General features: G+C 48.1%; 2 protein-coding genes across 3 annotated transcripts in view; one reads left to right on the top strand and one right to left on the bottom strand.

Moving 5' to 3' along the window:
• Nucleotides 1-4,402: 4,402 nt before the first annotated feature.
• The window catches only part of LOC135534853 (parvalbumin alpha), a 352,035-nt gene continuing 340,113 nt past the window's right edge, over nucleotides 4,403-16,324 (top strand). Inside the window, exon 1 of the mRNA XM_064961670.1 lies at nucleotides 4,403-4,407. The gene's annotated coding sequence lies outside the window, so the exon portion shown is untranslated. The remainder of the gene's footprint in view (nucleotides 4,408-16,324) is intronic.
• mgat3b (beta-1,4-mannosyl-glycoprotein 4-beta-N-acetylglucosaminyltransferase b) overlaps nucleotides 4,436-16,324 on the bottom strand; it is a 52,800-nt gene continuing 40,911 nt past the window's right edge. Inside the window, exons 1-5 of one of the 2 annotated variants that reach the window (XM_064961478.1) lie at nucleotides 15,960-16,036; nucleotides 15,636-15,798; nucleotides 12,027-12,736; nucleotides 10,715-11,024; nucleotides 4,436-6,066 (exon numbers count right to left, since the gene is read on the bottom strand). In XM_064961478.1, coding sequence (XP_064817550.1) covers nucleotides 5,596-6,066; nucleotides 10,715-11,024; nucleotides 12,027-12,736; nucleotides 15,636-15,722 — 1,578 coding nt within the window. In that variant the 5' untranslated portion in view covers nucleotides 15,723-15,798; nucleotides 15,960-16,036 and the 3' untranslated portion in view covers nucleotides 4,436-5,595. Of the gene's footprint in view, nucleotides 6,067-10,714; nucleotides 11,025-12,026; nucleotides 12,737-15,635; nucleotides 15,799-15,959; nucleotides 16,037-16,324 lie in introns of those variants that run through there. The other variant, XM_064961487.1, reaches the window with a different exon arrangement.

Genomic DNA, 16,324 nt, shown 5'->3' on the forward strand with positions numbered 1-16,324 from the left:
CGGACGTGACCGGGAGTCCCATAGGGTGGTGCAGCGGCGGCTGGGTTTTGGGAGGCCAGGGTTGGCCGTCATTGTACATAAGAATTTGTTCTTCACTGACTTTCCTAGTTAAATAAAGGTACACACTAATAATAATCCTATTCCATACAGTTGAAGTGGGACGTTGACATACACCTCAGCCAAATACATTTCAACTCAATTTTTCACAATTCCTGACATTTAAATCCTCATTAAAATTCCCTGCCTTAGGTCAGTTAGGATCACTACTTTTTTTTTAAAATGTGAAATGTCAGAATAATAGTACAGAGAATGATTTATTTCAGCTTTTATTTCTTTCATAACATTCCCAGTGGGTCAGAAGTTTACATACACTCAATTAGTATTTGGTAGCATTGCCTTTAAATTGTTTCACTTGGGTCAAACGTTTCGGGTAGCCTTCCACAAGCTTCCCACAATAAGTTGGGTGATTTTTTTTTGCAGCAACTACCTGGGGAATAGTTTAGGAGGGGATGAATGAGCCAATTGTAACCTGGGGATTATTAGGTGACTGTGATGGTTTGAGGCCAGATTGGGCATTTAGCCAGGACACCAGGGTTAACACCCCTACTCTTACGATAAGTGCCATGGGACCTTTAATGACCTGAGAGTCAGGACATCCATTTAACGTCCCATCCGAAAGACGGCGCCCTACACAGGGCAGTGTCCCCAATCACTGCCCTGGGGCATTGGGATATTTTTTTAGACCAGAGGAAAGAGTACCTCCTACTGGCCCTCCAACACCACTTCCAGCAGCATCTGGTCTCCCATCCAGGAACTGACCAGGACCAAATCTGCTTAGCTTCAGAAACAAGCCAGCAGTGGTATGCAGGGTGGTATGCTGCTGGCCCATTTGGAAGACCCATTTGTGTCCAAGCTTTAACTTCCTGACTGAAGCAACATCTCAAAACATCAATATAGCCACATCATTTTCTTTCCTCATGATGCCATCCGCCACCCCCATGCTTCACGGTTGGGACGGTGTTCTCCAAACATGACGATGGTCATTATAGCCAAACAGTTCTATTTTTGTTTCATCAGACCAGAGGACATTTCTCCAAAAAGTACAATCTTTGTCCCCATGTGCAGTTGCAAACCGTGGTCTGTCTTTTTTATGGCGGTTTTGGAGCAGTGGCTTCCTCCTTGCTGAGTGGCCTTTCAGGTTATGTCAATATAGGACTCGTTTTACTGTGGATATAGATACTTTTGTACCTGTTTCCTCCAGCATCTACACAAGGTCCTTTGCTGCTGTTCTGGGATTGATTTGTACTTTTAGCACCAAAGTACGTTCATATCTAGGAGACAGAACGCATCTCCTTCCTCAGCGGTATGATGGCTGCGTTGTCCCATGGTGTTTATACTTGCGTACTATTGTTTATTACAGATGAACGTGGTACCTTCAGGCATTTGGAAATTGCTCCCAAGGATGAACTAGACTTGTGGAGGTCTACAATTATTTTTTCTGAGGTCTTGGCTGATTTCTTTTGATTTTCCCATGAAAAGAGGCACTGAGTTTGAAGGTAGGCCTTGAAATACATCCACAGGTACACCTCCAATTGATTCAAATGATGTCAAATTGCTTCTAAAGCCATGACCTCATTTTCTGGAATATTCCAAGCTGTTTAAAAGCACAGTGAACTTAGTGTATGTGAACTTCTGACCTACTGGAATTGTGATACAGTGAATTATAAGTGAAATAATCTGTCTGCAAACAGTCGTTGGAAAAATGACTTGTGTCATGTACAAAGTATATGTCCTAACCGACTTGCCTAAACTATAGTTTGTTAACAAGAAATGTGTGGAGTGGTTGAAAAACAAGTTTTAATGATCCAACCTAAGTGTATGTAAACTTCCGACTTCAACTGTATATATATAGTGCACTACCTTTGACCAGGTCCCATAGTGCACTATGTAGGGAATAGGATGCTATTTGAGACACATCCTATCTCACTAAAATCAATCATTCTTTTTCTCTGTCTCGGACTAGGATATGACATCGTCAGAATGCACCCCATGCCTCAGTGTTTTGTTTACCACCACAAGGGTTCCGTCTATTGCAGAGGCAGGGCATCACCACGGTAACATCACAGAGAGCGAGAGAGAGCTAGGGCTGGGCTCTAGTCAGCCTAGTCAAGAGTCTGCATGATCAAGCACCATGATCTGTCTATGCAATCAGGACTGTAGGGAGAGATGGAGAGATAGGAGGAAGCAGGGAAAGAGAGAGAGAGAAGGAAGCAGGAGAGGGAGTAAGAGAGAGAATGACTGAGATACAGAGAGACACACAGAAAGAGAAAGAAGAGAGAGAGGGAGAGAGAAGGAAGAGGGGAGGGAGAGTGAAAGAGAGGGAGAAGGAAAGGAGATGGAGAGAGAGAGCCAGAGAGAGAAAGAAGGGAGATAAACGAGCCAGGGGAGTAAACTACATTTAGTTAAGTTACATTCTCCTGAGGATCAAAAAGGGAACATACACACAGTGTTGCTGTAGATTCCCTTCCCTTTATCTCTAAAGACTCAGTGACCTAACTTGAATGCAACTCCCCCTCCTCCCTCATCGCACCCTTTCTCTCTTCCCTGTCCTCCACCACTTCCCCCCTCTTCGTTACCATGGCAACGTGGGCCACATTTCTGCTCGAGCAATCAAGTGACCTTTTTTTACCAGACCTTAGCAGAGAGAGAGAGAAAGAGAGAAGGACAGAGGGGAGGGAGACGGAGAGAGAAGGACAGTAGAGAATGGCGAAAGAGAGGAAGAGAGAGAGAGGGACAGAGGGGAGGGTGACGGAGAGAGAGGGACAGAGGGGAGGGGCGGAGAGAGAAGGACATTTCTGCTCGAGCAATCGGAGAAGAAGGATGCAGTTTAACCAGACCTTAGGAAAGAGAGAGAGAAGGGAGAGAGAAGGACAGAGGGGAGGGAGACGGAGAGAGAAGGATGCAGTAGAGAAGGAGGGGAGAGAAACAGAAGAGAGGAGAGAGAGAGAGGGACAGAGGGAGGGGTAAGGGAGAGAAACGAAAGAGAGGAAGAGAGAGAGGGACAGAGGGGAGGGAGACGGAGAGAGAGGGACAGAGGGGAGGAGAGAGAGGGACAGAGGGGAGGGAGATGGAGAGAGATGGATGCAGTAGAGAAGTAAGGGAGAAAGAGAGAAACCGAAAGAGAGGAAGAGAGAGAGAGGGACAGAGGGGAGGGAGACGGAGAGAGAGGGACAGAGGGGAGACGGAGAGAGAGGGAGAGGGGAGGGACGGAGAGAGAGGGACAGAGGGGAGGGAGATGGAGAGATGGATGCAGTAGAGAAGGTAAGGGAGAGAAACCGAAAGAGAGGAAGAGAGAGAGAGGGACAGAGGGGAGGGAGACGGAGAGAGAGGGACAGAGGGGAGGGTGACGGAGAGAGAGGGACAGAGGGGAGGGAGATGGAGAGAGATGGATGCAGTAGAGAAGGTAAGGGAGAGAAACCGAAAGAGAGGAAGAGAGAGAGAGGGACAGAGGGGAGGGAGACGGAGAGAGAGGGACAGAGGGGAGGGAGATGGAGAGAGATGGATGCAGTAGAGAAGGTAAGGGAGAGAAGGGAAGAGGGGAGGAAGAGAGAGAGAGGGACAGAGGGGAGGGAGACGGAGAGACGGACAGAGGGGAGGGAGACGGAGAGAGAAGGACAGAGGGGAGGGAGATGGAGAGAGGGACAGAGGGGAGGGAGACGGAGAGAAAGAGAGGAAGAGGGAGGGAGACGGAGAGAGGGACAGAGGGGAGGGAGACGGAGAGAGAAGGACAGAGGGGAGGGAGACGGAGAGAGAAGGACAGAGGGGAGGGAGATGGAGAGAGAAGGATGCAGTAGAGAAGGTAAGGAGAAGGCAAGGGAGAGAAACCGAAAGAGAGGAAGAGAGAGAGAGGGACAGAGGGGAGGGAGACGGAGAGAGAGGGACAGAGGGGAGGGAGATGGAGAGAGATGGATGCAGTAGAGAAGGAGGGGGAGATGGAGAGAGAAGGATGACAGGACAGAGGGGAGGGAAGGAAGATGGATGGAGAGAAGGTAAGGGAGAAACCGAAAGAGAGGAAAGAGAGGACAGAGGGGAGGGAGACGGAGAGGGACAGAGGGGAGGGAGGAGAGAGAGGGACAGAGGGGAGGGGACAGAGGGGAGGGGGGAGATGGAGAGGAGAGACGGAGAGAGAAGGACAGAAGGATGCAGTAGAGAAGGTAAGGGAGAAGCAAGGGAGAGAAACCGAAAGAGGGAGAGAAACGAAAGAGAGGAAGAGAGAGAGAGGGACAGAGGGGAAAGAGAGGAAGAGAGAGGGACAGAGGAGAGGAGACGGAGAGGGGAGAGAGGGACAGAGGGGAGGGAGAAGGAGAGAGAAGGATGCAGTAGAGAAGGTAAGGGAGAGAAACCGAAAGAGAGGAAGAGAGAGAGTCAACCAGTATTTTGTGTTTAAATCTTTGTCTTTATAGGCCACATAGAACAACAATACACCTTCTGCTGTGCTGTACAAAAGGCTATGAAGACGACATCACTTCATCATTCATTCAGAGCTGTCTGTCTGTCTGTCTTGTCACCCAGTTATACACACACATATTGTGTTCTGACCTTTCAGGATAGCACACCCCAGTGCACACGTGCGCGCATGCACACAGATTAACACCTAAACACACACCTAAACACACACGCACCAGCACACACACACACACACACACACACACACACACACACACACACACACACACACACACACACACACACACACACACACACACACACACACACACACACACACACACACACACACACACACACACACACACACACACACACACAGAGTGTTAGTGGTTTGCAGCAACAGATGCAGAAGTCCCATTCCATGTGTGTAAAGTTAACAGAGTTTCTACAACGAGTCAGGCTTTTTCTCTTGTCATTTGCAGGCCAGAATATTAACCATAGGAGAGCAATACACTGTGGACTGCACTATATCTCACTCACATATGATGAGAGGAGAAAGTGTGTGTGTGTGTGTGTTAGCAGGGGGTCACTAAAAACACAACAGGAAGGTATCCAACAGTGAGTGAGAATTCCGCGACGGGATGAGGGAGTGTCTGTGTCGCTATGACGATATGATGAAGTAAACATCAACAGAAACAAAAATGTCATCTTTTGCTTCCTTTTCCCACAGGTTTGCGATTCGCCTGTTTTGTCCCTCTGCCCCCACCGTACCAACCCAGCATAAAGGCATGTCTGTCCGTCAGAACTAGGAAAGTAGTAGGTGAGGTTCAGAGGTTGATATACAGAGTGTTTCTAGGGGGGACTATTTTGTCAGTAGTCAGTGGTCATTTCCCCCCAAAGCTGTTCCAATGTTCCCTTTTACCCAAAAAGAAGGACTTGTTGGAGCTTGTGTTAGGTATCCTTCCAACGTCAGTGTTTTCCTTCCTTCTGTATCCTTCCCCATCAGTGCTAAGGCTTTCATTCCTTTCTGTATCCTTCACCCATGAAGAGTGCTAATTTTGTTTCCATGTCCCCCCCTTGTGAGTCCCAGGGGCCCTCCTTCCTTACCCATTCACTTCCTTCAATTCTCCACCCCTCCCGAATTCGTTACCCCTCAATCATTTTATCATGTTTGACATACGGGTTCTCCAGAAGGTACAGGTACTTCTCATAATTCTCCAACATATACTTTGGGGCGTACATGTGCTCTTTGGGGTCCGAGGGGGGGTACTCCTGCACCGATCCATCGAACCAGCCCCCCGTCCGGATCAGGTCCCGGATATAATTCAGATCCCGTTTGTCCTCGTAGTCGCCCCAACGCGGGAAGTCCCCGTTCTGGGCCGAGATCAGCTTAAAATAGATGCCCTCAGGGCTAAAGCACCAAGAACAGTGCCACCCAGCAAAGTGGAAGGGGCTTCCAACAGCCCACTGGACCAGGATGTGACCCGTGTCGTTCTCGTACTTCCTGAAACCGGGCATGGTGTAGTATTCCCGGCGCCGGAGACGTATCCCATCGGCATCATAGACGTCTCGGAGCATTCCGACCGTGCACCCCGACACGACCTCCAACGACCCCAGCTAGAACAAGAAGGTGATACTTTATTGAGATGGAATCTATCAAATCAAATCACATGTTATTGGTCACATACACATGGTTATCAGATGTTAATGGTCACATACACATGGTTATCAGATGTTAATGGTCACATACACATGGTTATCAGATGTTAATGGTCACATACACATGGTTATCAGATGTTAATGGTCACATACACATGGTTATCAGATGTTAATGGTCACATACACATGGTTATCAGATGTTAATGGTCACATACACATGGTTATCAGATGTTAATGGTCACATACACATGGTTTGTCAGATGTTAATGTGAGTGTAGTGAAATGCTTGTGCTTCTAGTTCCGACCATGCAGTAATATCTAACAAGTAATCTAACAATTTCACAACAACTTCCTTATACACACAAGTGTAAAGGAATGAATAAGAATATGTACATATAAATATATGGATGTGTGCACCCAACCTCTCACATACGCTCACCCAACCTCTCACATACGCTCACCCAACCCCTCACATTAACACACACCCATATACCCAACCCCTCACCTTAACACACACCCATATACCCAACCCCTCACATTAACACAAACCCAACCCCTCACATTAACACAAACCCAACCCCTCACCTTAACACACACCCAACCCCTCACATTAACACACACCCATATACCCAACCCCTCACCTTAACACACACCCATATACCCAACCCCTCACCTTAACACACACCCAACCCCTCACCTTAACACACACCCATATACCCAACCCCTCACATTAACACAAACCCAACCCTCACATTAACACAAACCCAACCCCTCACCTTAACACACACCCATATACCCAACCCCTCACCTTAACACACACCCATATACCCAACCCCTCACATTAACACACACCCATATACCTAACCCCTCACCTTAACACACACCCAACCCCTCACATTAACACATACCCATATACCCAACCCCTCACATTAACACACACCCATATACCCAACCCCTCACATTAACATACACCCATATACCCAACCCCTCACATTAACACAAACCCACCCCCTCACCTTAACACACACCCATATACCTAACCCCTCACCTTAACACACACCCAACCCCTCACATTAACACATACCCATATACCCAACCCCTCACATTAACACACACCCATATACCCAACCCCTCACATTAACATACACCCATATACCCAACCCCTCACATTAACACACACCCAACCCCTCACATTAACACACACCCATATCCCCAACCCCTCACATTAACATACACCCATATACCCAACCCCTCACATTAACACACACCCAACCCCTCACATTAACACACACCCATATACCCAACCCCTCACATTAACACACACCCATATACCCAACCCCTCACATTAACACAAACCCAACCCCTCACCTTAACACACACCCATATACCCAACCCCTCACCTTAACACACACCCAACCCCTCACATTAACACACACCCAACCCCTCACATTAACACAAACCCAACCCCTCACATTAACACACACCCATATACCCAACCCCTCACATTAACACACACCCATACCCAATACATTAACACAACCCATATCCTCACATTAACACAAACCCAACCCCTCACCTTAACACACACCCATATACCCAACCCCTCACATTAACACAAACCCAACCCCTCACCTTAACACACACCCATATACCCAACCACTCACATTAACACAAACCCAACCCCTCACATTAACACAAACCCAACCCCTCACCTTAACACACACCCATATACCCAACCCCTCACCTTAACACACACCCATATACCCAACCCCTCACCTTAACACACACCCATATACCCAACCCCTCACATTAATACACACCCATACACCCAACCCCTCACCTTAACACACACCCACACACCCAACCCCTCACCTTAACACACACCCATATACCCAACCCCTCACCTTAACACACACCCATATACCTAACCCCTCACCTTAACACACACCCAACCCCTCACATTAACACATACCCATATACCCAACCCCTCACATTAACACACACCATATACCCAACCCCTCACATTAGCACACACCCATATACCCAACCCCTCACATTAACACACACCCATATACCCAACCCCTCACATTAACACACACCCAACCCCTCACCTTAACACACACCCATATAACCAACCCCTCACCTTAACACACACCCATATATCCAACCCCTCACATTAACACACACCCATATACCCAACCCCTCACATTAACACAAACCCAACCCCTCACCTTAACACACACCCATATACCCAACCCCTCACCTCAACACACACCCATATACCCAACCCCTCACATTAACACACACCCAACACCTCACATTAAGGAGTGGCAGGTAGCCTAGTGGTTAGAGCATTGGACTAGTAACCGAAAGGTTGCAAGATTGAATCCCTGAGCTGCAAAAATCTGTCGTTCTGCCCCTGGCAGTTAACCCGCTGTTCCTAGTCCGTCATTGAAAATAAGAATTTATTATTAACTGACTTGCCTAGTTGAATAAAGGTCAAATTAAGACACACAACCCCTCCAATACATGCACACACATACATTTGGAAAGTATTCAGACCCCTTCACTTTTTCCACAGCCTTGTTCTAAAATGGATGAAATAAAAAAATGTTCCTCATCAATCTACACACAAAACCCCATAATGACAAAGCGAAAACAAGTTTTTAGAAACTCATTTACCTTATTTACATAAGTATTCAGAACCTTTGCTATGAGACTTGAAATTGAGCTCATGTGCATCCTGTTTCCATTGATCATCCTTGAGATGTTTCTACAACTTGATTTTTTTACATTTATAGATGTTTTATTTTTTTCCACCTTTATTTTACTAGACAAGTCAGTTAAAGAACAAATTCTTATTTTCAATGACAGCCTAGGAACAGTGTGTTAACTGCATTGTTAAGGGGCAGAACAACAGATTTGTACCTTGTCAGCTCAGGGGTTTTGAACTTGCAACCTTCTGGTTACTAACACTCTAACACTCTAACCACTAGGCTACCCTGCCACCCCATTGGCGTTCACCTGGGGTAAATTCAATTGATTGGACATGATTTGGAAAGGCACACACCTGTCTATTTAAGGTCCCACAGTCGACAGTGCATGTCAGAGCAAAAACCAAGCCATGAGGTCGAAGGAATTGTCTGTAGAGCTCCGAGATAGGATTGTGTTCTTACACAGATCTGGGAAAGTGTACCAAAATTCTGCAGTATTGAAGATCCCCAAGAATATAGTGGCCTCCATCATTCTTAAATTGAAGAAGTTTGGAACCACAAGACTCTTACTAGAGCCGCCCAGCCAAACTGTTCAATCGGGGGAGAAGATCCTTGGTCTGAGAGGTGACCAAGAACCCGATGGTCACTCAGATAGAGCTGCAGAGTTCCTGGAGCTCCTTCCAGAAGGACAACCATCTCTGCAGCACTCCACCAATCAGGCCTTTATGGTAGACTGGCCAGATGGAAGCCACTCCTCAGTAAAAGGCACATGACAGCCTGCTTGGAGTTGCCAAAAGGCACCTAAAGGACTCTCAGACCATGCGAAACAAGATTCTCTGGTCTGATGAGACCAAGATTGAACTTTCTGGCCTGACTGCCAAGCGTCACATCTGGAGGAAACCTGGCACCATCCCTATGGTGAAGCATAGTGGTGGCAGCATCATGCTGTGGGGATGTTTTTCAGAGGCAGGGATTGGGATACTAGTCAGGATAGAGAGAAAGATGAACGGAGAAAAGTACAGAGAGACCCTTGATGAAACCTTGGTCCAGAGTGCTCAGGACCTCAGACTGGGACGAAGGTTCACCTTCCAACATGGCAACGACCCTAAGCACACAGCCAAGACAACGCAGGAGTCTCTGAATGTCCATGAGTGGCCCAGCCAGAGTCCAGACTTGAACCCGATGGAACATCTCTGGAGAGACCTGAAAATAGCTGTGCAGTGACGCTCCCCATCCAACCTGACAGAGCTTGAGAGGATCTGCAGAGAAGAATGGGAGAAACACCCCAAATACAGGTGTGCCAAGCTTGTAGCATCATACCCAAGAAGACTCGAGGCTGTAATCGCTGCCAAAGGTGCTTCAGCAAAGTACTGATTAAAGGGTATGAATACTTGTGTAAATGTCACATTTCAGTTTATTTTATTTGATAGATTTGCTAAAATAAAAAATAAAAACAGTTTTTGCTTGGTCAGTATGTGGTATTGTGTGTAGATTGACAAGGAACATTATAGAATAAGGCTGTAGCGTGGAAAAAGCAAAGGAGTCTGAATACTTTCCGAATGCACGGTACACACAACCCCTCCGATATACATACACACACCAGTAAGCAGTTTTAGGGGGTTAAGTGATCCTAATAGCACCATAGCACTTAACAGGCACTGTACACTGTATATCGTTTGAGTGGAATCCAATAGAGATCTTATCTTTCTAGAATCTGTCACTAACAACCCTCTAGTCGTCGGCTCAAATCCTGTTCGAAAAGATAAGATGAAAAACTTGATTGTCCATCAAGTTTACACAGGATAGATTTTTTTGGAGGCCTGGTTTGGGATTCGAACCAGCAACCTTCTGTTAACAAGCCCGCCCCTGTAATCTCTAACCCCCTAGGCTACCTGCTTCCAGAAGAACCCGTAGAGCGACTTCCTCATGTGGATGGCGAACGGTTCCGTCCACCCGTCGAACAGCTTGAGGAAAAGAAGTCCCTCGCGGGCGGGGATCTCGTCGGCATCGTTGATGACGAAGACGTCGTCGGGGCGTGATCCGGTCACCCTGGCCATGCCGTCGCGGGTCAGGTAGGTACGGAGGTAGTCATCAGCGATCCAGCCGTCCTGGCGCCCGCCGTCGGGAAAGTGGTCGAGGAAAACGTAGAGGATTTTGTGGCGCACGTAGTCGTAGGTTCCGTTCAGGAGGAGACGCAGGAACCTGGAGGAGGGACAGATACAGACAGAGTGTCAACAGATACAGACAGTGTGTCAACAGATACAGACAGTGTGTCAACAGATACAGACAGTGTGTCAACAGATACAGACAGAGTGTCAACAGATACAGACAGAGTGTCAACAGATACAGACAGTGTGTCAACAGCTACAGACAGTGTGTCAACAGATACAGACAGTGTGTCAACAGATACAGACAGAGTGTCAACAGATACAGACAGTGTGTCAACAGATACAGACAGTGTGTCAACAGATACAGACAGTGTGTCAACAGATACAGACAGTGTGTCAACAGATACAGACAGTGTGTCAACAGATACAGACAGTGTGTCAACAGATACAGACAGTGTGTCAACAGATACAGACAGTGTGTCAACAGATACAGACAGTGTGTCAACAGATACAGACAGTGTGTCAACAGAGATACAGACAGTGTGTCAACAGATACAGACAGTGTGTCAACAGATACAGACAGTGTGTCAACAGATACAGACATCAACAGATACAGTGTGTCAACAGATACAGACAGAGTGTCAACAGATACAGACAGTGTGTCAACAGCTACAGACAGTGTGTCAACAGATACAGACAGTGTGTCAACAGATACAGACAGTGTCAACAGATACAGACAGTGTGTCAACAGCTACAGACAGTGTGTCAACAGATACAGACAGTGTGTCAACAGATACAGACAGTGTGTCAACAGATACAGACAGTGTGTCAACAGATACGCTTAAACAAGTCTCTCAGGAGAGAGAGACGAAGAGAAGACAGACACACAGAAGGCAAGCCAGCCAGATGGACAGACAGACAGCCAGCCAGCCAGATGGACAGCCAGCCAGATGGACAGCCAGACAGCCAGCCATCACATCATCCTGTCCTCTCGTCGAAGTGGTCGTCTCTCTTCGTCGGAGGTGAAGTTGGAGGCAAACAGACACAAAGCCAGCAAGACAGACAGACAGACGCATATACATCTATGTCCACTCACCGTAGTGGTCGTCTCTCTCCGTAGGCGGTGAAGTTAGACTCACACACCAGGAACAGATCCACAGCCTGGGCCAACTCGTGGAACCTCACGTGGAGAAGATCAAACTCATGGTTCACGTTGATGGCATTGATCACCCTCCTGGGTCTCTCTCTGGGCGTCAGTCTCTCCTTAGTGGGCAGGTTAGAGTGGTAGACCATGGTAGGTACCCCACAGTAGGGCCCGTGCCACCCCGGCCGACACACACATTTTACCAGTCGTTTGCCTCCTCGTCCTCTTGATTTGGCCTTGGGAGGCATGGAGGTGCCGGAGGACGACGGATGGAGTGGTTGTTGGTGGGATTGGTTCAGGACCACCAGGGGCTTACGTTGCCCAGGGGAGCCTGCTCGAGATCCTACCCCAGTACCAGTCACAGTAGGCCCCCCGGGTCGTGCCGCGTCATCCCTGGGGGTGGCGACCTCTGTCCCCTGGCGGAAGCAGAGGGCTCCGGCTTTAGTGCGGACGAAGTAGGAGGTGGGGTCGTCCTGGAGCTGGTGGGTGCGGGTGTGGATGTCGCCCAGGGTTTCTAAGGGGTCCGGGGATGGAGCCTTGGAGGGCACCACCTGGTCATCGATCCCAGCCGAGGCCCTTTCCTCTGGGGCGTAAGGTCTGACAGGGTGGGCTGGGTGGCTGGGGTACCAGGGCTTGAAGTGGAGGTCCTCACCTTCACGCTCCTGAGGAAGACAAGACAAAGAGGGGACTGTTTAGCACTTTACTCGTCCTCACAGATCAATCTGGAGAAACTGCATTAGGGCTCTTTACATTCTGCATCGCTGAAGGGTTACAGATAGAAATGTCATTTCCGATTGGGCCGGCATATGCAGCGTTTACCATGAATACAGTCTGCTCTATTGCGGGAACATTGCCTTTAATTCTTAGGGATAGGCGTCCCGTCAACAGGGAAATCATGCTAGAACTTAATCAAATCAAATGTAATTTGTCACAAGCACCGAATACGACAGGTGTAGACCTTACTGTGAAATACTTACTTACAAGCCCTTAACCAACAATGCAGTTTTAAGAAAATGATTTACTAAATAAATTAAAAAGTTACACAATAAATTAACAATAACGAGGCTATATACAGGGGGTACCGGTACTGAGTCAATGTGCGTGGGTACAGGTTAGTTGAGGGAATTTGTACATATAGGTAGGGGTAAATTGAATATGTATAGATAATAAGTACCAGCAGTGTAAAAACAAAGGGGGGAGGGGTTCAATGTAAATAGTCCGGGTGGCCATTTGATGAATTGTTCAGCAGTCTTATGGTTGGGGGTAGATGCTGTTAAGGAGCCTTTTGGACCTCGACTTGAAGCTCCGGTACCGCTTGCCGTATGGTAGCAGAGAGAACAGTCTATGACAGGAGTGGCTGGAGTGGCCTTCCTCTGACAATGCCTAGTATATAGGTCCTGGATGGCAGGAAGTTTGGCCCCAGTGATGTACTGAGCCATATGCACTACCCTCTGTAGCGCCTTATGGTCAGATGCCGAGCAGTTGCCAAACCAGGTGATGATGCAACCTGTCTGGATGCTCTCGATGGTGCAACTGTAGACATTCTTGGTGTGTTTGGCCCTGTCGATGTGAATGGGGGCGTGTTCAGCCCTCTTATACCTGTAGTCCACGATCATCTCCTTAGTCTTGGTCACGTTGAGGGAGAGGTTGTTGTCCTGGCACCACACTGTCAGGTCTCTGACCTCCTCCCTATAGGCTGTCTCATCGTCGTCAGTGATCAGGCCTGCCACCGTTGTGTCGTCAGCAAACGTAATGATGGTGTTGGAGTCGTGCTTGCCCACGCAGTCGTGGGTGAACAAGGAGTACAGGAGGGGACTAAGCACCCACCCCTGGGGGCAGCCCGTCAGGAAGTCTAGGATCCAGTTGCAAAGGGAGGTGTTTAGTCCCAGAGCCCTTAGCTTGGTGATGAGCTTTGTGAGCACTCTAGTGTTAAACGCTGAGCTGTATTTACGCAATACGGATTGAATAGAGCTCAGTGTTAACTGCTACTTTGTTGACATGCAATGACTCAGATTCCATTCAACTTTGCTCCTGACATGTAAAAGGAAGAGCCTTAATGTTTGGACTGGAGGTAGACTACTGATGATAATGGTGTGTTGACTGGAGGTAGACTACTGATGATAATGGTGTGTTGACTGGAGGTAGACTACTGATGATAATGGTGTGTTGACTGGAGGTAGACTACTGATGATAATGGTGTGTTGACTGGATGTAGACTACTGATGATAATGATGTGTTGACTGGATGTAGACTACTGATGATAATGATGTGTTGACTGGATGTAGACTACTGATGATAATGGTGTGTTGACTGGATGTAGACTACTGATGATAATGATGTGTTGACTGGAGGTAGACTACTGATGATAATGGTGTGTTGACTGGAGGCAGACTACTGATGATAATGGTGTGTTGACTGGAGGCAGACTAGTGATGATAATGGTGTGTTGACTGGAGGTAGACTACCGATGATAATGGTGTATTGACTGGAGGCAGACTACCGATGATAATGGTGTATTGACTGGAGGTAGACTACCGATGATAATGGTGTGTTGACTGGAGGTAGACTACCGATGATAATGGTGTGTTGACTGGAGGTAGACTACCGATGATAATGGCCTTGAGAACCGTTTCCAAAGACACTCTTTCTTATCACAGGTTCCGAAGCACTTTTATGCCCAGGGCCTGTATTCAGAAAGCGTCTCAGTGTAGGAGTGCTGATCTAGGATCAGTTTAGCCTTTAATATCATAATGAATATAATTATATGGACAGGTGGGGACCTGATCCAATATCATCACTACTACTCTGAGATGCTTTGTAGATACAGGCCCAGGCCTGATCATTGCCTTGAGGAGGCTTTCTAATACACATCTAACATTTAGCCAACACCCTCGCTTAAGAACCTCAAACACATCCTAGCAGGGAGTAGTCAACACATCTGGCAGGAGATATCCCAGGCTCCCTAACACTTCCATGACCAGGCATGATCACTGACTCGAGAACAGTTTCTAAGATCAACAGTTTGTTCATAAGAGTCAACACAGTTTGTGAAGCGTGTAAAACAACGCATCAGCCAAACTGTCAATCCTCCTAAGTCACAGTGAAGACATGTAAAACAAGTGTTCAACTAAACTGTCAATCCTCCTAAGTCACAGTGAAGACGTGTAAAACAACCGACCGTTCAGCCAAACTGTCAATCCTCCTAAGTCACAGTGAAGATGTGTCAGTTCAACTAAACTGTCAATCCTCCTAAGTCACAGTGAAGATGTGTAAAAAACAAGCCAAACTGTCAATCCTCCTAAGTCACAGTGAAGATTCAACCAAACTGTCAATCCTCCTAAGTCACAGTGAAGAGTGTAAAACAACAGTTCAACCAAACTGTCAATCCTCCTAAGTCACAGTGAAGACATGTAAAACAACCGACCGTTCAACCAAACTGTCAATCCTCCTAAGTCACAGTGAAGACATGTAAAACAACCGACCGTTCAACCAAACTGTCAATCCTCCTAAGTCACAGTGAAGACATGTAAAACAACCGACCGTTCAGCCAAACTGTCTCACCTCGTTGGGATCCGTGTCTCTGTGTCTGGGCTCCTCCTCTGGTTGACCCCATGGTTGGGGCGCAGCAGGTTCCTCCCTCAGCCTCATCTCCAGCCCACCTCCTCTTCCTCCTCCACCCCCAGGGCCAATAGCCCCTACTATCCGGGGCTTGGTGTCCGAGGGCCTGTAGGAACAAACAGAAATGTCATCTTGGTCAGAAAGGTCATGTCATCAATCAATCAAAAGTATTTACAAAGCCCTACTTCATCAGCAGTTCCCATGTCTGTCATACAAAAATATCAACACACACACACACGCACCCCCACCCCTCCGACCCACACACACCTGAGGCCGGGCGGGGGTCCTTCCTCCTGCGAGGCGGCGAAGTCAGACGACGAGGCAGCCGACGTTAACGGTGTGCCCCCCCCACCCCCCCCCCCCCGCCGACCCACACACACCTGAGGCCGGGCGGGGGTCCTTCCTCCTGCGAGGCGGCGAAGTCAGACGATGAGGCAGCCGACATTAACGGTGTGCCTCCCCCCCCCCACCCCCACCCCTCCGACCCACACACACCTGAGGCCGGGCGGGGGTCCTTCCTCCTGCGAGGCGGCGAAGTCAGACGATGAGGCAGCCGACGTTAACGGTGTGCCCCCCCACCCACCCAACCCTCCGACCCACACACACCTGAGGCCGGGCGAGGGGTCCTTCCT

The sequence above is a fragment of the Oncorhynchus masou genome, chromosome 5 (genome assembly GCF_036934945.1).
Source record: "Oncorhynchus masou masou isolate Uvic2021 chromosome 5, UVic_Omas_1.1, whole genome shotgun sequence".
Classification (NCBI taxonomy): Eukaryota; Metazoa; Chordata; class Actinopteri; order Salmoniformes; family Salmonidae; genus Oncorhynchus; species Oncorhynchus masou.